The sequence below is a fragment of the Coturnix japonica genome, chromosome 5 (assembly GCF_054131305.1).
Source record: "Coturnix japonica strain WE chromosome 5, WE-NBRP24, whole genome shotgun sequence".
NCBI classification, from domain to species: domain Eukaryota; kingdom Metazoa; phylum Chordata; class Aves; order Galliformes; family Phasianidae; genus Coturnix; species Coturnix japonica.
This window is the reverse complement of record NC_140667.1, coordinates 42,975,505-43,000,400: the sequence shown is the minus strand read 5'-3', so window position 1 is coordinate 43,000,400 and position 24,896 is coordinate 42,975,505. Positions and strand designations below refer to the sequence as shown.

Here is a 24,896-nt window from a genome sequence, read left to right as displayed (position 1 = left end):
CAAACACATCACATAATTAGACATTACTGGTACATGGGAAAAAAAAAAACATTATCAAGGAGATGCATGCACTGATGTTTAGGAAGTCAGATACAAGGATTCCCACGGCTGCCTGAGATGAAGACAGAAGACAATATAGGTCAAGCTTAGAGAACCCTATTTTGGGTAAATAGACTTCATCACTGACATTTGTTTACGCAGATGTCAGTGGATATTTTATAGGTATGAAAATGCCAGAATTAGGACAAAGTACTCGCAGTAAGTAATAGCATTAAGCTTATAGCTGGTCATTCCACAGTTTTTAAATCAGCACTGTTTCTCTGAAAGCCTGCTGTCAGCAAAGATATGTTAGCAACCTTTTAACCTCTAGTCTTTCCTTTTTCCCTCCCCCATGTTTGTTTTCTCTGGTACGCACTGTTCTTCTTTTGAATTTCCTGGTCATGAGGCTAGCACCTCAAACCTACTTTATTTTATCCTAAATGCTTGTTTTTGGTGGTTTTTCAGTCCCCAGAGCAATCCACTTAAAACATGGCTGCAGAGGTAGAAAGGTAAACCAGCTGCAGAAGAGATGCATAAAGGGATATAATTAGTTTTTGTGTTTTCTGTAGGATATAAGTTCTGCTTATCACAAGAAACTGTTTTCCACTCTCTAATCTACACATACCTGTTGCATTTTAAGACTACTATTTCTTATTGTCTCCTGGAGATGTGAAAATATTATCTTCCTCTTGTTACGCATCAGAAACATGTTAGAGTGGCTCTCCTGGACCTATGCTTGTCTATACTAAGTTGCCTCAGGTCTTTCATTGTTTTCTCCTAAGTGATCCTTCTGAAACCTCTTTTTGCTCTCCTCCACACAACAGTGCACTTAATTATTTATTGACACAATATCCACAAAACCTCACCAGGATCCACTCAGGGCCGTGTTCACTGTTTTTCTGTGATGCTGTCTCAAGTCTTTCCCCTCTACCTGGCAATCTATTTCCAAAGAAAATACAGGGGAACAGTACCTTGAGCACTGACAAGTTTATTTAAATCTGTCACAGTCATTGAAGGAAGCAAGTGTGAAGCTATAGGGATAAGGCTTCCTCTCAATCCCTTTCAAAATGCTTATGTATATATTCCCACAGTGATGTCAGTGAAATAAACTGCTGAATCCCTCTGGCTCCTTGACATGCTTAATCTTGGTTTATCTCCACGATACACACTTGCCATAATCTATCTTTCTTTCAGAACTAAGATCGCTTCGTGTAAGTCTCTTAGAATGTACCTCCCAAAACGAAGACAACATCTGTTTGTTTTTGTCTTGACAGCTAAGATTGCCTCCGTGTAAATCTACTGGTTTTGCTAAAATGCAACTAAATTTTCTCTCTTTTCAAACATCTGGGTTAACCATGATGTTTGCTTTTACAAGTCAGCTAATCATGCGCCACTGCCAGTCTGCCAAATCTAATCTGATTGTTGGAGAAGATTTTGAAAGACTGGGCTCAGTGCATTGTTTCCTTAACCGTAAATGTCTCTCACTCCTTGTCTTACATAATGGCTATTTTTTTCCTGATTTTTTTTTCCCTGCCAACAGTGAGTTAATGCAACTACAAAGAATGAGCAATTTGTAAAATATCCTCAAAATATCATCACTTTCTCCCCTTTATTTCCCAGATTCTCCCATATAGGATTCATTCAAAAATTTCTGGTGTTGATTTTCCCAAGAAATAAAAAAAATTCCTTAGAAAATTCCAGAAAGAGTTTATGAAATGTAATTGTTCAGGCATATTCTGGTTCATTAGTTGTTATTTAAGAATCACGTGCTCACATTCACTTACTGGTTTGCACCCTGTGCATCTGGCTCACTGCTTCATGACCTACATACGTGTGCTCCATTCACCGGTGCAGTCCATTTCCTCCCAGCTAAAACTGTCTTAATTATTCATTCAAAAATACAGTCTTGCTGTATTCAGATTCTGTTAAATGAGAAATAACAGACACAGGCCAGAATGGTTTCCTGCACCACAGTTTTATAAATGTATTTTGCAGTGGATTAAAAGCAAAACCAATGATAGTTCAGTCCTGCTTTTGTCAGCTGCAATACTAGTGGCACCATCAATGCACGAGTTTGCACATCTCCAGACTTTTGGCAGAAATCTGGAAAACTTCTTCTGGGGAAAGCTGTGCTTTCCAGGCACTACTATTACCATGCCAGCTATTTAACCAGCCTATTTAATGCAGGCTGTAGGAAAAAAATCCCATCAGAGCACTCCTAGCAAAACAGAATCAGAGCTGAACTAGACTCAGTGACTGTGCAGCAGCCTTGTGGTCTGTAGGACTTTCCACCCGTGGTTGGTTAAAATCTCAAAGTTAAGAAAGCAGCCGCCTTATCTGCAGTTGTTTAAGTTTCACGTGTGGGATTATGTTGCTCTCACTTGGTCAACACTTTCAGAATTCGCTAGCGTCTCAGTTCTCATTTGTGTTGTGTGGCTTTGGTGGGTTGGTGGGAATACATGCAAGATAGTCGCAGTCTTGTTAATAGGTGAAGGCTACTTTTGCTTTCTAGAGCTGTCAGAGCAAGAGGTAAAAAGTTTCATAAATACATTATGTTTTTACCTATGTACATGCTTTTCTCTTTCAAAAATTTTGATGTATGTTCATTCATATAGCAATAAAATGTTTGTGTGACCAAAAATTTCTTTCTTTCTCTTCCTTCTTTCCTTCCTTCTTTTCCTTCTTTCCTCCCTCTATTCCTCTCTCTGTTCCTCCCTCCATTACTCCCGCGTGCTCACCTCGCACCCAGCTGTGACAAACAACTTGAAAGCAAACACCTTTGCACTCAGCTATGGGCCAGCAATGCTTTTAACTGATGCAGACAGCTCTTAGGACCAGAGGATGACACTCCAAGCACAACCATGTTGTTACTAAACTCAAATTAGACAGAGGGGAAAGAGAAGTTTAGGGATGCTGGATACACATCAGGGTGGGCTTTGTCAGTTCAGAGGCCACATCAGAGCCATCCAAAACCATAAAGCCACATCTCTGGGACACGCTTCTAGACACATAACGATGATTTAACAGCACTGATCTTTCACATTTATTATCATAAATAATCGTTTATTATCGTAAATAATCATTTATTATCACAAATAATCATTTATTATCATTTATTATCACAAATAATCGTTTATTATCATTTATTATCATAAGCAGAGCTGAGATATGCAGATGAAGGCAGACTCAGAATCCCGTGTAGTGCAGTCCATCTTTCACCCAACACTCGGGATTGATGCTGATCCATCAGTTTCTCGCTCAATTTCCCGCTGACCTTTAGACGCGCTCCTTCCCTCCCTAAGGCCCCCGCTCCTCGTCCCTCCCCGAAGCAAACGGCGGACTACAATTCCCACCGTGCTTTGCGCGCAACGCATCGCTACCTTTAGAGCGCGGCGGTGCGCGGTGCACGCCGGGACACGTAGTGCAGCGTGGTGCCACTTCGGCCGCTCCTCCTCGGGGCCGCGATTGGACGGGCCCGGTCCCTGCCCGCAGTGACCCGCGGCCGTCTCGGCCCGCACGGAGCTCGGCTCAATCACAGGCTCCGGGGCAGCGCGGTAAGGTGGGCCGGGGTCGCGTTGTCGCCGTGCGGGTGGGGAGGCGGCCGGGAGGGGAGCGGCTGAGTGCTCCGAACGATTCCATGTTTGCTGGGCAGGAATGTTCACTCTCATCTGCGTGATTCCTCCCCGCCCCACTCCACATTACCACGCAGTGTGATAAATAGCGAACATTGGGGCGTCGTCTCAGCGCTGTTTGTTTCTGACTGCAAAATGTGACTCCTTCGGGATGTGCCAAGGCTTTACTTTAGTCAGATGTGCAAGAGAGTGGCAGAGGCTGTTTCACTCAGGCCTTCAGATCTGCCGAATTAGCATCTGGTATTTCCGAAGTGCCTAAAAAATACCCTACGAGGGGTCCGGGAGGCTGTCTCCATCCTGGGAGGCTTAAGGGCTCCCTTGAGCTGGCTGTGCTGCTGGGAATGATGAACCCGCGATGGATTCTGACTTACTTCTCAATACCTCGATATGGCATTTAAAAGTGTTTAACATAGTTCTGAGTGAATGTAATGATGAATTTGTGCTTTCTCACCAGCACTGACTTCCACATCTCCTGGAGATATGCTAAGTTATTTCACTGCAAGCATCAGTTCTTATCAAATGAAGCTGTTTCGTAAAGTATTTACTCGTGACCCTTGTAAACAGCTGTATTGTGACAAAGCCCCTTATCTCTATCTCCTTCAGAATGTGGCTTATCAGAGGCTGTGGTCGCAAGGACTTCTGCTTTTTGCTGTAGAGGTGTATACAGAAAAGCAGACCCGTTCTGCAGGGCTTGGCCACGGCTGTGGTGCTGTACCAGGCAGCAGTTGCAGGGGTTGCTATAATCTCCAGTGGAAAATGCTTTCCTCAACGCAGACTTCTTTCCTTAGCATGACCTGGGATCTGAGATTTTTCGTTCAGTTTTCCTAAGGAAATGAAGGGCAGACACGGGGAGCAGGCTGCTGGCTGGAGGAGTGGCTCTGGCAGATGTGCTGTAAGCTCCTGTCTCTCAACAGGTCGGAGGTGTGCAGTGGGAAATGGTTACAGGAGCTTGGGAAGAGAATGCAGGAGCTGGGAGTTGGGCAGATTGCTCTGGCAAGGGCTGCCTGGCCTGTCCTGGCTCCTTACAGGGGCTGAGCAAACTGTGTGCTGTGGTTCTGTGAGTGCAGGGTCGTGTGTTGTATCTGTGAGGTGCCTTTTTCCTGACGTGGTCTCCAAAGCAAAGTTAGTTCTTCTGCTAGAAAAAAACAGGAAGGGCTGATGAAATCATCCCCTGTTGTGTGGGGGTCAGCCAGAGCTCTACAATGATTTTGTGCGTGCGCTGGGGGATGGCACGTGATGTGTTTTATTCCTTGCACTCAGAAAAAGCTGTTTACGCATCTATGGTAAGCTGGTCAGCTGGTTCCTAAATGTGACCTGAAGACATGACATGTGATGGGAGCTTTCTCTGCTAGACTCTGGGTCAAGCACTCTTACAACACCCCAGAATGCCACCTTTCAAGTTGCTGCCTGAGCAATCAAAGGCTTTCTTTAAAACAAAAAGAAATATGTACTTATTTTATTCTGGTGTTTGGAAACAAGCAATGAAAGACTTGTTCCTGCTGCTCGTGTGTTTAATGGTTAAGCCAATTGTAAAAGCTGCTCAGGGAACCTTGGGGAACTGAGCTTTTATTAATTGTGGCTAATTAGGGCACCAAGGTTTTCCTTTCTGATGTTACTTGGATTTAATTATAGTAGAGGAAAAAGATAAGTGGGATTATATGTCATCAGAGAATATGAAAGGTGAATTTTATCAAATCTGAATAACCTGTACCAAAACATGTGGCTTTCTAATAACATAGTGCAAACCTTTCTTGGCTTCTTTTTTCCTTCACTTCTGTGTCATTCCTGACTTAATCTCAGCAGAGATGAGAAATTGTAGGGTCCAAATGTCCCTGTACCACATGGAGGGACAGCCTGAAGGTCTTGCTAACTTGGCCTTCATTCGTTCCTGCTCGGACCCTATAGCTCCTGTGCCATGGCAGTGGCTTTTCCATGTGCTTGATGAGCTGTGCCCTGAGTTAGCTGTCCTGCTGTGCTGCCCAGGGAGCAGCTGGCAGCAGCACAGCTTCTATTGATACATAATGAATTGGAGTTAATGATTTAAGAACTTAGAAGCATCATGTGAAAGGATCTCCAATAATTATAGAATCACAAGGTTGGAAAGGACCTACAAGGAGTGTTATTCCATGGCATATGGGAGCACTTCATGTTTGGTTCTGTCTTTCCCTCTGTTCTGGAGTTCACTGGTGTGGTAATAACTCTTCCTGCAGAAAGCAGTGTGCTAACATGACTTCCTTCACTTTGTGCTAGCTTCACTAAAAAGGGGAAAAGAAAGAAAGCCCAAAAACCTCTTTCAAAAACATTTACAATCTTTCTTTCCTGTAACTGCCTGCATGACCTAGCCTTGATGCCAAGATCTAGTCTTAGAAATAGCCATACCGTGTAGTGCTATGAGTACTCACCATACATGACCTAGTCGCAAGTCGGTTATGTCTGTTTCAGTCTAAGTTAAGAGCATGGATGTTTCTGGCCGTGTGGAACTGAGACCAACTTAGATGCTTGATAGCTCTTTGGCATAGTGGCAGCTGTGACATTTTACCTTCTGATCGTGCAGTGTGCTTTGGGAGTTTCCAATTTTGTTCCAGACGAAGCTATGCTAAATAGACTGCTTCACTCTTAGTGTACCTCTTATATATGTATCAATGGAGATTAGCCTCCAAAATGTTTTAACTGGTAAAATCCCCCTCTTAAGAGCATGCAGCTCTTCTCTGGCTCTGTTTTTCTGAATTCGTGTTCGCAGTCTCAGATCTAATTCTGTTTCTATGCAACTTGTGCAAACACTTAACCATAGTGCAAAATAGATGAAAGTACCTCTCTTTCATGTGGTACTGGTTTGCACTCCGCCAGCATAGGCTGCACAAATAAATAGCACAAGGTACTCACAGCCTGTTTCCTACCAGCCCCAGCTGTGTCGCATGCAGATCAGCAGCACGCTGGGCTTTTCCCCTTGCTGGTCCTGTGGGTATAGAGAGCTCTTGTGGTGCTGTGACCTTGCAGCTCCTGAGCAATGCCCTGCATCTGTACATCTTTGTGCTTGCATCACCAGGGGTTAAACTTGATGGTAACGGGCTCATTGCCAGCAAGTGGAACCAGAGGGCTACACGAGCAGAAACCAAGAGAACAGTGTTACTCTGAAAAAGTTTAGTGTGAAATATTTGACAATGATGCTTGTTCTCTATTTGAAAACTTATTCACTGCCAGCTACTACAGAACAAAATAACCAGAGGGAGCTGAAAGACTTGGTTGTCCTGCTCAGAACTGCTTTCAGTTACATTTGAAAGCTGACAGAAAAGTATTGTAACTAGTGGCAGCTTGGTGCTAAGGGAAGATATGACCAGAAATTGTACAAAAATTAGAATACACAAACAGTCCACAAGCAAGAAGGGCTTCTAGTTGTGATGCTGCTGGTGGTTACTTTTGTTTTGGTTTACTTTTCTTTGGCTTATGTCCTCTGATCTGCTTCTCTCAAACCTCTTCATTTGGGATTTTTTCTCTGTCCCATCTGCAGAATAAATAAAGAGGAAAGATGATACTGGAAGCAGCTGTGCTGCTGAGCTGCACTCTGGGCATCAGTACATTCCCCCTGGAAGAGCCTGAAGATGGAGGCAAGCACTGGGTGGTGATCGTTGCAGGTTCCAATGGCTGGTACAACTATCGCCACCAGGTAAGGACCCACATGCTGACACCACTCTCCACAAAATGCCTGCTCTGGGACTGGCAGGGAGATGGCAGCTGCCTAGACTAGTACAAATGGGTCAAATGGGCAAGTGCTTCTGCTTCTGGGCTTCCAGGAGCATGTGGAGTGTTGTAAAAGAATAGCAACAAGGCAGCCTGGCCTTGTCTTGTTATTCTCACCCAATAATTACCCTTCATAGTTCTTCTTATTGATTTTTTTTTGTTTACAGCTTCATCCAGTCTTTCATCCTTTCAAAAGCTGTCATTAGCATTAGGAGCTGTGTTCTGTCTCTAGTCACACTTGTGTATTTTGAGAGACCTGTATCATTTAGGCTAGATAGCTTATTGCCACACTAGAAAGTCTGACTCCAACTTAAAGATGAGTAAGTGACGTCTAGAACCTTATTTTTGAGAGACGTGCATCTTTATGTCTGTTTTTCTTCTAAGCTTGCTTGAAATTTCCTTTCTCCTCTGTGACTGAAGAACTCAGCTAAAGCTGTATATACACAATATGTTTTCTGGGTTTTATAGAATGGAGGACAAGGGTTCTTTTAAGCTTTTTGCTGGCTGTATTCTGCATGGTCTCAGACTTGTGCTGCTACAAGAAGAATACAGTGCTCTGGGGTGCAGGGCTGAAAGAGTAGAAAAGGAAACAGGAACTCCAGTGCTGTCACCACTGGCGTGAGGGCGAGTGTCAGAACAGATGGGACAGTGACTTAACTCTGATTAAATTCAGGACTTTTGTAATTAGTGGTCAGGAGACTGCAGCATTTTTTCCCTTTGGGGAATTCTTGGGCAATCCCTTAAACAGATTCATCATCATTTAAACACAGTCCTTGCTCAAACCTCGGAATGTTTTCTCGCTTCTCTGGAGAACACAGTCCATTTTATTCTGACCTGGGTATTTGTATGTATTTAACTGTTAGAAAAATCTTTTACTAGACTGTTACCGGTTTTGACACACTAGAGTACAAAACCAGCATTTTAGAATATAGGCTGCATTAAATAGATGGGGTACATCTATCAAATTGACTTTCTGAACTCAAAACCTGTTGGTGCTAATCATTTTTAATGCAGCTGCCTGTACAAGCTAGATAGACCTTATCTTACCTATTTGTTGCAACTGGGAAAGAAACAAGTCTGTGTGTTGCGTGCACTGGGCTTCGTGTTTATGCCTCTCTTCCCCTTCAGCTTGCAATCAGTTCGCTGCGTTCAGTGCAGTGATGAGATTAAAGTTAAGTGAACCAGCCCGACAACGTTGTTGCATTTGAGGAAGAACCTGTTGGAGACAAATGCTGGCTTACAGCTTGGACAGACTGGTTTTGGGGGTTGTGCCAGCTTGTTGCACTGTAACAATCATTTGATAACTGGAGGTGGAATTTAGTGTGAAGGGATGAGATTTTTAAGAGTTGAAATTTAGACAGAAAACGATTACAAAAATACAAGCGTTGTATTTGATCACTATGCTTCCTTGGCATGTCTAAGTGTAAAATTATTCCAGAGTTGGGCTTTGGTTGCTGGTATTGCTGTGTAACTGTTCTCTCTGGCTCTCTTCCACTAAGAGAAATTAATACCGCAACATTCAGTATTTAAATAAAATTTCTTTTTCAACCTGCAGTTTGTGATAATTCCTTTTCTACTGTTGATCAGGCATAGAGCTTTTAACCTTTCTGTTGGTAGGTCTTCAGTAGTAAGTTTATCTACCGGGTATAAGGGACCAATGAGGAACACAAGATGCCCACCAAGTTTTGTGTCTGATGATAAGTCGGAATTTCACATTTACATTTCAGGTGTGGTCGCACTTAGCAGACAGTTAAGTACCTTTTCGAGATACTTAACTGTCTGCTAAGTAACCCTTCCAATGTTGCTAAGAGCGGTTTTTCTTTTTCAAACTCCTTCAATTTGAAGAGAATGCCAACTAACAGCAAAGCATCTGCAGTGTCAGATACTGCTTTTAAATCCTAGAAACCTGTATTTTAACCTCTCCTGGCTTTCAGAGTAGAACCAGCATTTGGGAAAAAAGAAATGTTAGCAATCCTGTCAAAGTTATGAAATCGATATTATAAGTCTGTGTGCAGGATCCTTCAGAAAGAGATTGCGCTTTCGCTTATCTGTTCTGAGTGAGACAGTATACCTTTAGTCTGTTAGAAAAGATTTAATTCCCACAGGATCCAGGCTGTCAGAAGCCTCTACTGTCTTGTTTAGCTGCCTCTCGGGGCGCACCTCCATGGAGGAAAGATGAATACTGGGACACCCAGTAGCTAACTCGTGGAAAATGCAGCATGTACATGCTGCTAAGTGTAATTCGACAAGGGGGTGCCTCAAGTATCAGTCATTTAAGAAAGCTTAATTCCAGCAAAGCTATCTGAACAATAGACTGATTTCTAGGAGAGTTGTAAAGAGGAGGTAGGGCACTAACAGACTTCAGGAGTCATTACAGACTTCTAGAAATGTTATGCTGCCTGACTGCCATACTTTGCAGATGTTAGTGCTCCCTTATTTCCAATTGTGGATGCAGAAGTGCTGCGCTAAGTGGCTTGCTCATCAGGTGCAGTGGAACATCAATAGGACTTAAACTTCCAGCTCTGTGCTTCATCCATCATGGAAATTGTTCCATGGTGAACATACAATTTTCAGTAGAATAATATCTATAATAATAACAGAAACTAAGCAGTGCTACGGGATTTAATTCTTCGTTATTCTTCTTTCCAAAGGAGAAATTGCAGAAGAAAATCAATTGCAATTCTGTGCACTTCCCTGCCACTGTCCCTTTTCTTCCTCAGAACCTCTCTGATCGAGCTTGTGTAAAAATAAACTTGCAGATGTGAATCTTCCTGCGGGTCATTACTCAACGTGCCATTTGCTCATTAACATTCAGGGTGCTATTTCCTAAGTGCCCCTTGTGATAACCCTTTGTAACCTGAGACCAGGCAGACACATTGCCTGGGTTTTGGTTGCCCAATTCAGCTCTTTGGGGTACAGGTAATAAATAAGGCCACGTATTTGTATTACGCCTAATGTTTTTGTTGCTTTGTATTCTGTCCATACACAGAACAGCCTGTCTGCTCTCTGTTGCCTTCCACAGTTGGTATCAGAAGTTGTTCCTTTGACTATGCAAACATAAAAGGAAGGAGCAAAGATCACATCCTCAAACATATCCCTAATGTCACTCCTGAAAGCCTGTAGAGAAATTAGTCTGTCATTGTACACTGTACAGATCATCAGTATCAAGTTTGTAAAGACTGTGCAGACTCTGTGAACTGAAGTTTGCACCTGTAACCTCAATGAATCTGAAACTCCTAAGACTTCAGCTATCAGTGGTCGGGATCCACATTAAGAAGTGAAAACCTCAAATGTAGGCAAATAAAGGAGAAAAACCCATTGTTTGCATTTATCTGCACTTGAGATTCAGACATTGCAGGCACTTGTTTTCTGTCTGATGCCTAAAGTGAGATGGTTACCAAATTAAGATGATCAAAACTTTTCTCTTTCAGCTATCTAATCAAGCTCCTAAAAAATGTTAAGTGTTTTGAATAATACTCAGCCCAATGTGATGGGCTTACTGATATTGCAATACTAACCTACATATCTCCTTGTGCTTGGTGCCTCTCAATTCTTGAGCAGTTTTACTGATATCTTAGTATTTCTTATTAGAGTTGCTTGCTCACACTATCCGTGTACACTATCTTCTCTGCTCCTCAACAGTTATTCTGACTTCTGCAACTGTGCCAGCAACTCCAACCTAAAGCTGGTTTCACAGGCAGATCAAGAAAACAGGCCATTACTCTCTGAATACTCCAAAAGCCATAAACGAACATTACTGATACTGTACAATGTTGAGTCTTAGTAAAGGTGAAACATATACCAGAGAAGAAAAATAACTTTTAAAAAACCTGACAATATGAAAATGCTGAAAATTAAAACATTTAAATCTGTGTGCATGGGTCTGTTTGCAGTCATTGTTTTCAGTCTTACAGTTAGTGAGCTTTATAGGCCAGGTATTAAACATTTCCTAAGTTCTTAATAAAGTTGTATTTTTTGACTGAATGACTGCTGCACGCTTCAGAAAGGGAATGAAACATGGCTGACATTTCAGACATAGTCTTCTGCCATGCTTATGTATTAGAGTTCATTATTATTTTGGCCATAAAATTTCTGTATACCTTTGGCAGAAGCAGTGCCATTTTGCAGAGGCTGACACTTTGTTACACATGCTTTTTAGCCATGGGGCTGGCAGTCATGAGACTAGAAGTATCTCATTGCACAGAAGTTGGTGGTTTTTTGTTTTTTTTTCATTTAGGAAATATTTATGTATGTACATACCACAAAACAACTTGGTTTTTCCATAAAGAAAAAAAAAGCAGGCTACGTGAAAGCTGTGTCAACTCAGATGTTTAAACAGCCCTGCTGGCATTTCTTGTTTTCATCCAAGGAAAGGAAGGAGATTCCACCTGACTGGCATGCTTTCAAAATACAGGAGTTAATTATTAAAGTGGATTTGAGCTCAGATATTCCTTAGGAATTTGCTGATGTAACAGCAGGCTTGGACTTAACGTGGGGATACAAAGTCTGAACTGTTCCATTAACAGTTTCCATTACAGCTGGCACCTGTGCGCTGTTGAGCAGTAGCAGCTATATAATAGGACTTTCTCATCTTTGCCTTTCAGGACAGAGCCACTCCTAGCCACACCAAATCATGATCACAAAAGGCATGACTTGCTTTAAGTGAAGATTTTATGCAGAAAATGTGCATAGAGCTCATATCATGTACTGAATCAACAAGAATGATACCAACAGGGGACCTGGAACAATATTAGCTCTTTTAGAGTAGTTTACGTGTTTAGCTACGCTACAGAAATATTTCTGTGAGAAGCAAAGCTCTAGCTATGATACTTATATACACTTACTGATAACAGGAAGTACTGTAGATTCACAAATGCTCCCTATTCTAGCAGCAGGCTGTTTCTATTCTGGTTTTATAGAGGTTGTTTTTCAGTAAATGAGAGGGGAGAAGAAGAGCATGTGATCAGCATCAAAGGTGGCCGGTCTGGTTAGGTAACTACACATACAAAAAAACATTTCCTCAAAGCTATTCTACTTAAGATAAGGGAATTTTAGCAGCAAAACATGTTTTTGCTACAATACTCTATGTTGGTAATATCACTGTACTACCAGCAGACACACCTTCTCATAGCAAAAGTCTTAAAAGGTGAGGCCAAAATCCAAACAGGCATAAATTAAGGTTGATGGGAATTGATCAAATTGGTCTGTTTCCACCTACACTGAATACTTTGATGCATTTAAATGTGCCATCAAGATCTGTGTAAGACAAGATACATTGAGCAAACAGTCAATCAATACAATGAAGAGCAGACAAAAAAGAAAGCTGATAGCATGCAATTACAAAGCTGAACTAATTTGAGGTACCTTGGTATTGACTCAAAGCACCTCAGAAAGTCTCTGCAGGCCAACTACATTGCCTACAGACACTTGTTGGTTGAATGTGTTGATACTCTATCACTGTAACATGCCTGAGCATTTCCTTGTGTTGCTTGACTGTAGCTGTGTCTATCAGCCTAGCAGAAGACATGTACTGTGTCTTAAGGGTGAGACCTATGACCCATCTGCTCATGAGTTCACATAGAGATGCCTGATAGGTGTTTTCTACTACTTTTGCCTGGGTTGCTTCTGAAAACCAAATACCTATTTAGCCCAGTCTGCACTCAGCTGTTTTGCATTGTGTGCAGTACCACTTATAACTTTGGTTATAAATGCAGCAGCTCCCGTAATTCTGTACAAGGAAATGGAGAACTGTAAACAGTGGAGGGAGCTTGAGACGGGAGGGAGAGAGCCTACCCTGACTTGTGTTGTAGGAAGTAAAACTGCCTTAGTAAGGATAGTTTAACACTCAGAGTTAGTCATGTAGGAAGATTTTCCCCTGGGAGGGAGAGTTCATTGGTACTGAATTTGCCTCACCCTTTATAGTCTTGCACAACTACCCTGTTTTCAGCCACATAAGATGGAAGTGGCAGGATTTTACAGAGTCCTTTAAATTAAACTAGTGGAAGTCAGTAATGCATCTAAGTAAACTAAACTTCTGGAGGTCCACTTAAGTTGCTTTAGTTGGGTGTGTAAATTAGTAAATGAGTTAGCAGAAGTAAGTTTTAAATCTTATTTCAAACTTTGCATGTGAAGTTTGAAATTGTTTTTAGGTGAAATTTTTCCTGTTAAATCTGCACATTTTTTCATGCATCTGATATAGTTGTGGAGTTAAAGCGTAGTTGTTAATAACTCATTCAGTCATTTACAGACTGCAAGTCTAAAAGAAAAGAATGATTATGTGCTTTCATACTTTACTGTAATATTGCTTCAATATTATATGTAACAACAGTATTATATGCAATAGTGTTGTTATTTCTCTGCCATCAGAAGGCGGTTCTGTAAAGAAAATCTGCTTATTCATATCCTGCATGTGTCTGGAAAATAGCTTGAATAGAAATTCTGTAATTCAGGTTCCTATGGAAATCCGTTTCCTTGCACTGAATATACTTTAGTGCTACTCTACAAGAAACATACAATTAAGGCGGCATTATTATTTAATCAAAATTCTCATGTAGTAAAACAAAATAAATTAAAAAAAAGTCCTTGCAGAGTTGATATTAGTAAGCTGTACTTGTTTCAGCCAAGGGTATTTTTTGCTGCTTAGTCATGCAGGCTTGTTGCAGAACTAATTGGAATTGGTGGAAATCCAACTCTTTGTTCCTCTGCTTAGCGCACTTTGGATCTGTCTGTGGGCAAGTTTTTCACTTACATTTCCTTGCACAACACAGAACATTGTTGGGGACCTTTTGTTAAACTTTGTTATCTTTATTAATTTGCAAATAACTTCTAGATTGTGTTTGAATAGAAATGTTAAAGAGATTTTAATTCTAATCTTAATTATTACTGCAACTGCTCCTAGTAAGAGAAAGTCAATTCTGGATTACATCTGTGCATTTCAGTCTTCTAGCAACCCTCAATCTCTTTACATTTGAAATGAAAATACTAGGATGGAGCTTCTTTTGAAAAACAGTGTGGTCTTACGTCCACAAAGCTATTTTTCTTGTTCTCAAGCGTGAAGTCTCCATTAAAGCTAATAATGAAAACCTACATTATTACAGGCAGATGTGTGCCACGCATACCAGATTGTACACCGAAATGGAATTCCAGATGAACAGATAATCGTCATGATGTATGATGACATTGCTGACAATGATGAGTAAGTAGTGAATGTGCACTGGTAACAAACTATGTTTTCTACAAATACGCCATAGTCAATAATATATTTTGAGTTTGTAGTAGTTTTGTAAGAGCTTTTAAGATCGCCTGAGATACGTAGAGAAGTTTTATCCATTGGCACTGTAAGTCTGCTTTGGGATATGCACATGAGCTTTTCTAAGCATTGCTCCATATCTCAAATCTGTTACAACACTGAGGACTTCAGAGCTCCTTGTCAGTTCATCACGGTTAGAAAAGCAAGGCCCTTACCTCCCAGACATAACAGTTTACAGCAGATAACCCAGAAACACAAATGTAGGGAATCTCAACATCATTTCAAAAAAAGCCTATGAATCACATATCAAATGGATTAATTTCCAGAAAGTGCACTGAACAGAGAAATGTACCTGACCCATCCTTGATCACTGCTTGTATAGCATAGCATTCTTTTCTATGTGAAACTGTTCACTTTTACAGCCTGTAATTCTGAGACAACTTCAGCAGAAGTCAGCAGACACGACATGCGTAGCATCGGTGGGAGCAGAGAGTAAAAGGAATTAAAGGAAGGAGTGAAAGAAGAGAGATAATAGTATAACAGACAACCTACCTATATGCTCAGGGTAATCTACATGATCTGTGGTAGGATACTCTGAGTGTAAGGGCACCTAAGCTGAACACATGAAGTGACTGAAATGTAAAGGCCTTTGTATTCTGTGATCACTTAAGAATACATGGTACTACTGTTCGTACTCTCTCAAAGGCAGGGTGGCCAGTCAGGACATTTTAAATTGTTTCCTAGTTGTTCTGTGGTTGTTGTATGGTACAAATCTAATTCTTTGTATTTGTATTGCTTTCAACTTTCAGAAATCCAACAAAAGGCATTGTCATCAATAGACCTAATGGAACAGATGTGTACGCTGGAGTGCCCAAGGACTATACAAAAGAGGTAGGAATGAAATGCAACTTCAGGGAAACTAAGTTTCAGTTTTAACCAGTGTTGTGGATAAATACTTCTAATCTGTACTTTACACATGCAGATGCACATAGTACAAAGCTGCCAGCTTATTCACCTGCATGGTTTAGCACAAAGCTCATTGTTCATAAGGTGAATGTAAACACTAGATGCTTAGAGGTGAAGTAGTGGTTATAAAAGTAAATCCTCACGCTGTCTTGCATACAAAAATGTTTTAGCTCAATCTGAAGAACAGCTGTGCAAGTCTGTTTCATTAAATCAGAACTGTAATGCAATCACTTAGTGATTTCATGATTTGGTATCTGAGTGAGTCATCAGTGGCTAATATGGTCTACACATGCATCCTTACAGTTGCACTGTTAGGTTCAAGACTGGAAACCATCCTTGAAGCTAAAATTAACAGTAGATGATTTCTTTGGGGATTTTTTAAAATTCCAGATGATACCAATATATAGTTTAACAGTTAGATACAGAAATAATTTTGTAATGCAATGGCAAGGACCTGGCTATATGGCTGAAGAGATGGGTGAAAGTTGGCAAAGGCAGGGGTTTTTAATTTGGCTTCACCTCCAAAGCATAAATCTCAAGAAACTATAACCATTCAGTTCCATAGTAGCAGTAAGACTACTTTATCCCTGGAAATCTAAGTAGGAACAAAGATAGTGAATTCCAATGATAACTATACAGAATAAGTCCTCATTCTAATATAAGAATATAACATTATGAATTTGGCTTGCATTCTTCTTTTGAACTGCTGAAGTATCAGAAAACAAATTGCTTTCAGAATATGAACAATACAGGAAACTGAGGAAATGTTGTTCTTGAATATCAGTGGCCAGCTAAACTTGCCACCCATAAATGAGTTATGGTTTTCAGGAGCCATCTTAATAAATATATATATTACAATATATGATATATATTATATATGTGTGTATATATATATATACATATATATATATATATATAATTTTTTACTTAAATCCTTTTAAATTTTTAGGATGTTACTCCAAAGAATTTCCTTGCTGTCCTCAGAGGGGATGCAGAAGCAGTGAAGGGGGTGGGATCAGGGAAAGTATTGAAAAGGTAAGAGAAATCTCATTTAGAAAATAATTGCATGTATTGCAGAGCCATAGTAAGGACTGGAGGGAGGAAAGGAGCAATGTTCTTTTCATCATCCCTGTTTTTGTTTCACATAGGTAGGACTTGCTTTCTACTGCACTAGAAAGTACAGTGTACTACTGTACATCAGTACTGATTTCAAAGGAGAAGAGAGTAAACTAGAGCTGATATTTTACTGATAGTGAGTCAAGATGAGACAAATTCTTGAAAACAGCGTCAATTGTATTAAGGCATATGTCAATTAAACTCTTAGTTGTTATTGTCTTTTTTTTGGAAGTAGATGTATAAAAAGAGAATTCCATTAACGTTTGGAGACCTTTGAAGAGAGTTTGCTAGGACTTGGTTTGACATACGCAAACAGTTTTATCAATGAAGTGGTAAGAGATGGCAGTCAGCAGCAGTGGGGTAGAGATAGGTTCAGCAGCTCATCAGCTGAAAGAATTGCATGCTTAATCACATCCTTGGCAGATGCAGTGAAACAAAAGTCTTTCTCCAGCATTGGGAAAAATAAAACCCATGAAGGAGAAGGACAATATTTGAATAATCTACTGCTCTTAGTTGTTTATATTTCCTCCTAAAGAAGCAAGATAGAAAATAATATATGCAGGTCATATAGGCAAAAGTTAATAAATTACTGTACAGGTGCTAGATTGTTCTTTTCTAGTAGCTGGAATGAGCCAAGCAATGAATATAAAGCATTCTTTAGCCTATTGAAAAAGTGTACTTCAGAACACACCTTACTTGTAAAATCTTGACATTATAAGTCACATAAAGGAGTGGTTATGCAGAGGGCCAAAGGCACTTAACTACTGAGGAGGACAGCTTGAACCCTAATAAAAAAAGAAAGCGGCCAAGAGTAGCAGACAAATATGTCCTAGCCTCTTTCATTAGGCTTTGTTGTGTGAATTTCAGTCAGTGCCCTCACTTTTGCTCTTGGGTGGGACAAGAACTCAATTATTTTTCTGCTCAAAAGTCTTTTAGATTGTCTTCTAAGTTGTTACCTAACCTATTGGCCAGACAGAAACCTTGCCTTGGAATTCCTTCCAGTCTGTTCATATATTTTATTTGAAATTGTCCCTGAACAGATTAAAAGCAAAATCCCTTTGGAGATCTGGCTGTTAGAGCAACACCTTAGTATCAGCCAAACATTATCTATTAGATAAGAGAGCAATAAAAATCTGCTGCAAACTTCAGGGAGTTAGCACTTATGAGCATACAATGCTCAACCAACTGTGGAGCCATGTAGTAGAAACAACTTACCTAGCATAAGGAGTTTTTATATAGATCACGTCTTCATGAGACATGGGCTGGTACCGATTTGGCTATGTACAGCTATACAGATCACAACAAGGTAGTACGTAAACATACAAAGGATCTTATTTAAAAAAGAAAAATGCTGTGGTTTATCACATATTACTGGTGCCTCACTATAACGTAGTTACAAAAGGAATCCGTTTTTACCAGAACACTACAAATCTCCCCACAGTATAACAGATTTCTTAGACAGGCAAAACAGCTGTACTCCTATCAACTACCACACCCAGCCTAAACAGCAATTGTCCCCATGCTTGAAGGACTAGCCATATATACCTGATCTTATTTCTCTTCCAAATGCTCATCTCTTCTCAAAAGCACTCAAAGTAGTATGCTAGAAAGATTACTACCAAGAGCATGAGGTGTTTCAGATGCTTTATTTTCACATGTTGGAGTGCCTTGGTATTGTGCTTCAGATGATGTTTGTTGTAGTGAAGATTAGGTTGGAGTGATTAAAAATAATGACTTTAAATTTTCTCTTTACAGTGGTCCCAAGGATCATGTATTTGTTTATTTCACTGACCATGGAGCTCCAGGACTTCTAGCTTTTCCTGACGATGATGTAAGCAATTGGGGGGATTACTTTAGTGTTTTTCATTAAAAAAACCCTATCTTTTTAGTGACATGCTAAACTATTAAATAATACATCCAAAACTCTAAAGTATTCGCTGCATTGCGGTATTAAGGACTGGAGGGAGAAAACAAGCAACGTTCTCTTCATCATCAGTGTTTTTGTTTCACGTAGTTAAGACTTGCTTTCTAGTGCACTACATGAATCATGTATCATTTAGCATCATTAGCCGTCTTTTCCAATGGTAAATACTAGAACATTGTGTTTCAGATGTGTTTCCAAGACACTGGATATATTAAAGGTGAAGTGATACACATATTCATAAGTTAGTAGTTGTTCCTAATAAACAAGTTGCATGTCTTTTGAACATCAGTGATTTTAACAGAAGCCTTCTTATTTTACAGCTTCATGTGAAGGACTTGAACAAGACCATTTGGTACATGTATCATCACAAAAAGTACCAGAAGGTAAACAAGTATGTTAGAAACTGTATGATTAAAAGAACAGCTGCTATGGAAGATAAGTTAATTGCATCTTTCCATTGTGATTGTTTAACCTTTTAGTTTAGTTTTCGTTTAGATTCCTCCCCCCTGCCAAAAAAAAAAAAAAAAAATCTATTTCCTTTTTTTGTTTCATTTTGTAGTGTTACAAATCGGTTTTGTTTCAGGGTTATCAGTTCAGTTTAACTACAGCTGAAAAGTACCAATGGACTTTTCTCAGTTTCCCTGTGGAATTTATTGAAGTCTGATTTATTTTATAGATGGTGTTTTACATTGAAGCATGCGAGTCTGGATCTATGATGAATCATCTGGCTGATAATATCAATGGTGAGCAATCAGTTAACTTAATGGACTTAGATTTCTCAACCTGACATAGGTAAGACCTAAACAGATACTGTGTAAGGGACAGATTCAAGTACCATGTGCATCCCTAGAAAGGATTAGAGAAAGTAACATTTTCCATTTATGGAAAGTTCCATTAAAAACATTTCCAGAATCCTATAAAAAGCATGTAGGCTTTTGGTTTCTTGCAAATGAGAAGTTGAAAAACTTTTCTTCACACCACTTAGAAGTAAATGATAGCCGAAATCCTTAGGTAGATATATCACATGAAGCAAAGTACTCAGTCATGGAGTAAACGGGGTGTTAAACACAAAAACACCACCACTACCACCACAACAACAACAAAAAAGACTTTCCCTTTGTCTTACAGTTTATGCAACAACTGCTGCCAACCCCAGGGAGTCATCTTATGCCTGTTACTATGATGATGAAAGGCAGACTTATCTTGGTGACTGGTACAGTGTGAATTGGATGGAAGATTCAGATATGGTGGGTTACTAGATAAGACTGCTTACATTTCTATGCATGAATATCACTAAGTTGATGAAAGTATTTAACTGCTATTCAGAACCTCATAATCTTTGGGCAACTGAATTTATTTCAGAAACGTATCTTTTTTATTAGTGAGATTAGAAACCAACCAGTTTCTAGTTTCAAGGTCACATCACCTTAGTTTACTATCTGAGACAACGTATCTGAATTTGTTAAATCTGTCAGCTCAAGAGGTTTCATCTGTGCATCAGATATCCTTGAACACTGAACCATGTTCAAAACCATGACATGTGGTTAACCCGTTCATTAGCATAATGCAAAATGGTAATAGTGAAACAAGTCTGGATTCTTACGCTAGTCTCCTCCCTGCTTGCCCATTTGCTGGGGATTAAGACGTCACTAAAAACAATTTGGGAATATCCTGGCAAATCTTCATTTCCATTTTTTACTTCTGTGGGTTTCAAAGGTTTCATAGCTCCTAACCTCTACTTCCTTCTACAAACTGGTAGCCACAGCCTTTTCCAGGTTTCAACCTATTTTTATAGTAGCTGAGTTTAAGCAGCTGTGATTACATGGAAGTTTCGTTATGCAGGAGGATCTGAGAAAAGAAACGCTGCACAAGCAGTTTCAGCTGGTGAAGAAGCGCACCAACACCAGCCATGTGATGCAGTATGGAAACAAAGTAGGTATTTGAGTGGGCTTCCTGGTCAGATATATCTTAAAACCTTTTCTTCCCTATCCATTGTTTCCCTTTAAAACAAACAGGAGTCAGGTAAAGTTCATTTAAAAGTGAAACTGTTCATCATAACACAAAAAAACTCCATGACATCAATCAAGTATAATACAAATAGTTACCACTTCTAGGCACGTGAATATTGACCTAATGTTATGGAAGTGCATTGTTCCCTTGAATGAGAGGGGCTAAGAGATGACGTGTCATTTATAATAGTCCTGTTATTCAATGTGTTGATAGGAACACCTTGACTAATTGTTATAAAAAGAATAGGTATTTTAACCTTATAGACCTTTCTACCTCTGATATTTGGAAATAGAAGTTCCAAGATGTTTGGCAGCTTTGATCTTATAAATAGATAATCAGAAACAAAAGTATTTACAAACCTATGAACTCCTTTTCTACTAGAGTGACTTTAGAGAATTGGATTTGCACAGCAAAGCATTCAACTGGAAGTGCTTGACGGCTTATTTATTTACTTTCTAACTTTCAGAGCATCTCCTCTATGAAAGTGATGCAGTTTCAGGGCACGGGGAAGAAAGCTGTCCCTATTTCTCTGCCACCTGTAGAACGCCACGACCTGACTCCTAGTCCTGATGTGCCTCTCGCTATCATGAAACGAAAGCTGATGGCTACCAATGATATGTATGAGGCTAAGAAGATTGCTGCAGAGATGAAAGCACACCTGGAGGTATACAAAACAAAATACAAACAAACCCAACCAACAATAAAACCACACTATATGTCAGGTCAGATTGCTGTGCATAGTAAGAAGTCACGCTCCTGAACCAATGGGATTGTTACCAGATTTTACAGATTTTAACAAAATTAGTCTACAGACTGCTAGCTGATGGCTTAATGTTCCTTTAAAACTTAGAGATTTACTTCCAGAGGCATTTAAAGTAGTGATTATAAAGATAGAGGTAAGCAAATGCAAAAATCAGCATCACACCTTTTCCCACATCAAGTAGCTTCTACAGTAGTAGAATAATAACCACTCTTCTGGCAGAACACCAGAGGGAAAACAAGTTATTTTGTGCACCAGGAGTCTCTTCCTAGTTTTCATTTGAGTCTTAAAGTCTAAAATACTGTACCAAAAATAGGAAGCAAAACTGGTTCCCTTAAAGATTTCAAGAGCTGAGGGCCAAGAGAGATTTAAAGAAAAATTCCATTAAAAGTCTTTAAATTAACATTAAGAAAAAAGCATATTTTAAAGCTTTGTTTTATGTGCAGGCTAAAGAATATATCCAGGAATCCATGCGGAAGATCATCACCTTAATAACAGGATCAACAGAACTGACTAACCAGATTCTGTCAGACAGGCTGACCATCAGCAATTACGACTGCTATCAGGCAGCGGCGAACCACTTCAAAACTCATTGTTTCAACTGGCACTCTCCCTTGGTAAGATAAGCATTAGATATAATCTGATACATGTACCAGTAGCACCACAAGCTCAGAGTCACTGTCAAAATCAGCTTTTATAAGAAAGCTAGTGGCTGTGGATGTCCTGCCTCCCTGGAGGTGTTTAAGGCCAGGCTGGATGGGGCTGTGAACAGCCTGGTCCTGAGGGAGATACCCTTGCCTATAGCAGGGGGGTCAGAACTAAGTGAACTTAAATGTCCCTTCCAACCAAAGTCTACGATTCTGTGAACATTTATTGATTTTAACAGAAGTCAATGGAATTATCTGCCAGTTAGACAAGATATAAGCACTATTAGCAAATCAAAAGCAGAGGTGCTCTTTCAACTGGAGCTTGATAAGTGAACCTTGCCTATGGGCTAGTGTGCAGCAACTGCTGAATTTACCAAATGAACTTCTAAGAACAAAGTACACAGAAGGAAGATCCATTTAGCCTAGCATTAGATTATTCAGACCAGCAAATAAGTGCCTTGAATAATAATATGTTAAGAACATATTTGAAGTATTGCCACAACTTAGTTTGCATTAAAAAAATACCTGCTATTCATCCTTGAAATTATTAAAAATGTTTATTTCAGTATGAGTATGCGCTGAGACAACTGTATGCTTTGGTCAATGTCTGTGAAGGAAGCTACTCCATTGACAGGTAAGGAGGTTCCCACATACTCTACATAGTTTTGTCTGTGGCTAAAATACAACAAAAGGGGAGCTAGTAGGACGATGAAGCCTAATACTACAAGCATCTCAGTTGTTCTCCTGTGTTGACCATTTTGTTAAGTAAAGTTCCAACTCTAAGGCTATACATGCAAATTCTAGAAAACACATCCTGTTTAGTCTCTCCCACTCATAAGAATCCAGTTCTCCAAGTCCTTAATTTACTTGTTGGTAAAATTAAAGCCTGACAGAGGATCCCACTGCACAGCATAGCTTCAAAACAGCACGACACATCGGTGTTACAGGACAGACATGTTGTTCTGTAACTTCTGTATAACGTCACACTGAAGCAAAGTTAGGAATTGCTTTGTTTTCTCCTCTGTGCCCTCAGCTGCTGACTCAGACCACAGCACTTCTGTGTTCTCATCCATAAGCACGCGGCAGGAAAACAGGGAAACAAGAGTCCAGGCTGAAGTGTGGTCAGGGCAAGGAAGTGTTGCTTTGGAATTCTGGCTTATGAGGGTGTAGCTCGTGGGAGAGGGTGGGATCAAACCTTGTGAGACACACAAGCAGAAGGGCAAGAAAGGACTAACTAGTAGCTTAGGCAGAGTAAACATGCAACTCAGATGGTGAATAGCTGCTTTGCGTACTTCTTGCGGCATCCACTACAGTCAGTTTGGAAAACCTTTTGAGAAGAACAAACCTGAACATTTTCTTACTGTTCTCTATTGCAGAATATTCTTGGCCATGGATCAAGTGTGCCGTGGGTATTGATGGAAACAGTAGTCTACTGTAACCCGTACTGCAAGTGATAATTTTTCTTAACTGAAATAATCCAGACTTGATGTGCATGCAACATGAACAGTCAACCACTGTACTGAAGCTGTGCTAGGAGCTGCAGCACCCGCCCTGCAGCCTTACATCACTTGCCAGCGCTGCCCCCCATTCCCACCTGCCAACAGCCCAATGGTTTGACAGAACCATTTCATCAGACCACATGGAGCTTTCAAGATGGGAGTCTCTGGGTGAACACTACATACCATCAACAGTGATTCTAAATCTATGCTAAATTTAAACATTGACTCAAATTCTGGAAAAGAAAAATTATAGCATTGCTAACCATTACTTTTTTCTTTTTTTTTAAACGATAATGAATGCTACTGCAGTGACTAACTTGCAGATTGGTTGAAGAGTAAAGAAACCAAAGTTTGTTTTTTAAGCTTTAACTCCTTAACAGTTTAAAGAAGCAAGTTGTTGTGTTCAAGTAATATCAGAAGTTAACAGCACAGTTCAAGTGTGAACAGTAAAAACCTTTTTGGGTAGAAAACACTGTTTTCCAAAGAAAAAAAAATACAAGTATCTACTGCTATAAATTTAGCACCAGTATCCTATAATCAAACAATTGTGTACACACAAATGTGTGGGAAGTCACAGAGTTCAGGAATTATCTGTGAATAAAGTTGATAGTTTCATCAACATACTGGGCAACATGGTGTCTCATTTCTTGAAATGAATTGAGAGCAAATTCCTTTATGACAGTGCGTCAAGTTGTTGTTTAACCTCCATAAAGCTTTTATAAAACAGCCTGTATCAAACAATACCAACAACAAAAAAGAAATGCAAAACTCCCACGTCACATTTAAAGGCACATTCCTTAGAGGCAATTCAATAAACAACAAGCAGGGAAGCAAATTAGAAGCTAGAAAGCGTAGCTTAGTAGTCTTAGGTTATCCATACCTTTTTACATGTGAAATGGGACGCAGAAATACTTCAGAGATCTTCCCGAGATGTAAAATTATCTCATCCGTGTGAGAACAGAAAAAAAAACACGGGTAAAACTAATCATGGATCTGTAAGATGGTGAGAATTTGGAGTTGGTCCCTGGGAGCCAAGAGGGAAAGGAACTAAAGCTGCACTTTAATTTATCTTAAGAAGAATCAAACCCAAGAGCATTAGCACTTTCAGCTGTGAATGAGAGCATAATTAGCTTCAGAATGTGTAGGGCAAGGTAAAAAGCTCTGAAACACAGCTTAATCAAGAAATTCAAGTTTATGCCTTGAGGGTATTGAAAGTTCAGATACTTGGTTTTTTTGCTTGGATTTTTTTATGTAGTTGAAAACCTGAAATGGATGGATATCTATAAACAAGAGGTTGTGAAAGTTTAGAGTGCGTT

The 24,896-nt window shown here is 39.8% G+C and overlaps 1 protein-coding gene across 2 annotated transcripts; it reads left to right on the top strand.

Moving 5' to 3' along the window:
* The first annotated feature begins 3,529 nt into the window (after positions 1-3,529).
* LGMN (legumain) lies at positions 3,530-24,199 on the top strand. 2 transcript variants are annotated; one of them, XM_015865313.3, is made up of 14 exons: positions 3,530-3,593; positions 7,180-7,335; positions 14,507-14,604; positions 15,468-15,549; positions 16,574-16,659; positions 18,496-18,571; positions 18,985-19,047; positions 19,341-19,407; positions 19,793-19,911; positions 20,507-20,596; positions 21,141-21,338; positions 21,881-22,051; positions 22,648-22,715; positions 23,458-24,199. In XM_015865313.3, exons 2-14 carry the CDS (start codon positions 7,198-7,200, stop codon positions 23,495-23,497), a joined length of 1,296 nt encoding a protein of 431 aa, XP_015720799.2. In that variant the 5' UTR covers positions 3,530-3,593; positions 7,180-7,197; the 3' UTR covers positions 23,498-24,199. The 2 variants fall into 2 exon arrangements, with proteins under 2 accessions (XP_015720799.2, XP_015720800.2); XM_015865314.2 differs by having other exon boundaries at positions 3,530-3,598.
* Positions 24,200-24,896: the final 697 nt, after the last annotated feature.

Bases quoted from the DNA above. Each gene is read 5' to 3' on its own strand.
- LGMN (XM_015865313.3), top strand. From the start codon at position 7,198: ATGATACTGGAAGCAGCTGTGCTGCTGAGCTGCACTCTGGGCATCAGT. The intron at 14,605-15,467 runs GTAAGTAGTGAA...TTCAACTTTCAG, and splicing joins GACATTGCTGACAATGATGA to AAATCCAACAAAAGGCATTG. The intron at 19,912-20,506 runs GTGGGTTACTAG...TTCGTTATGCAG, and splicing joins GGATGGAAGATTCAGATATG to GAGGATCTGAGAAAAGAAAC.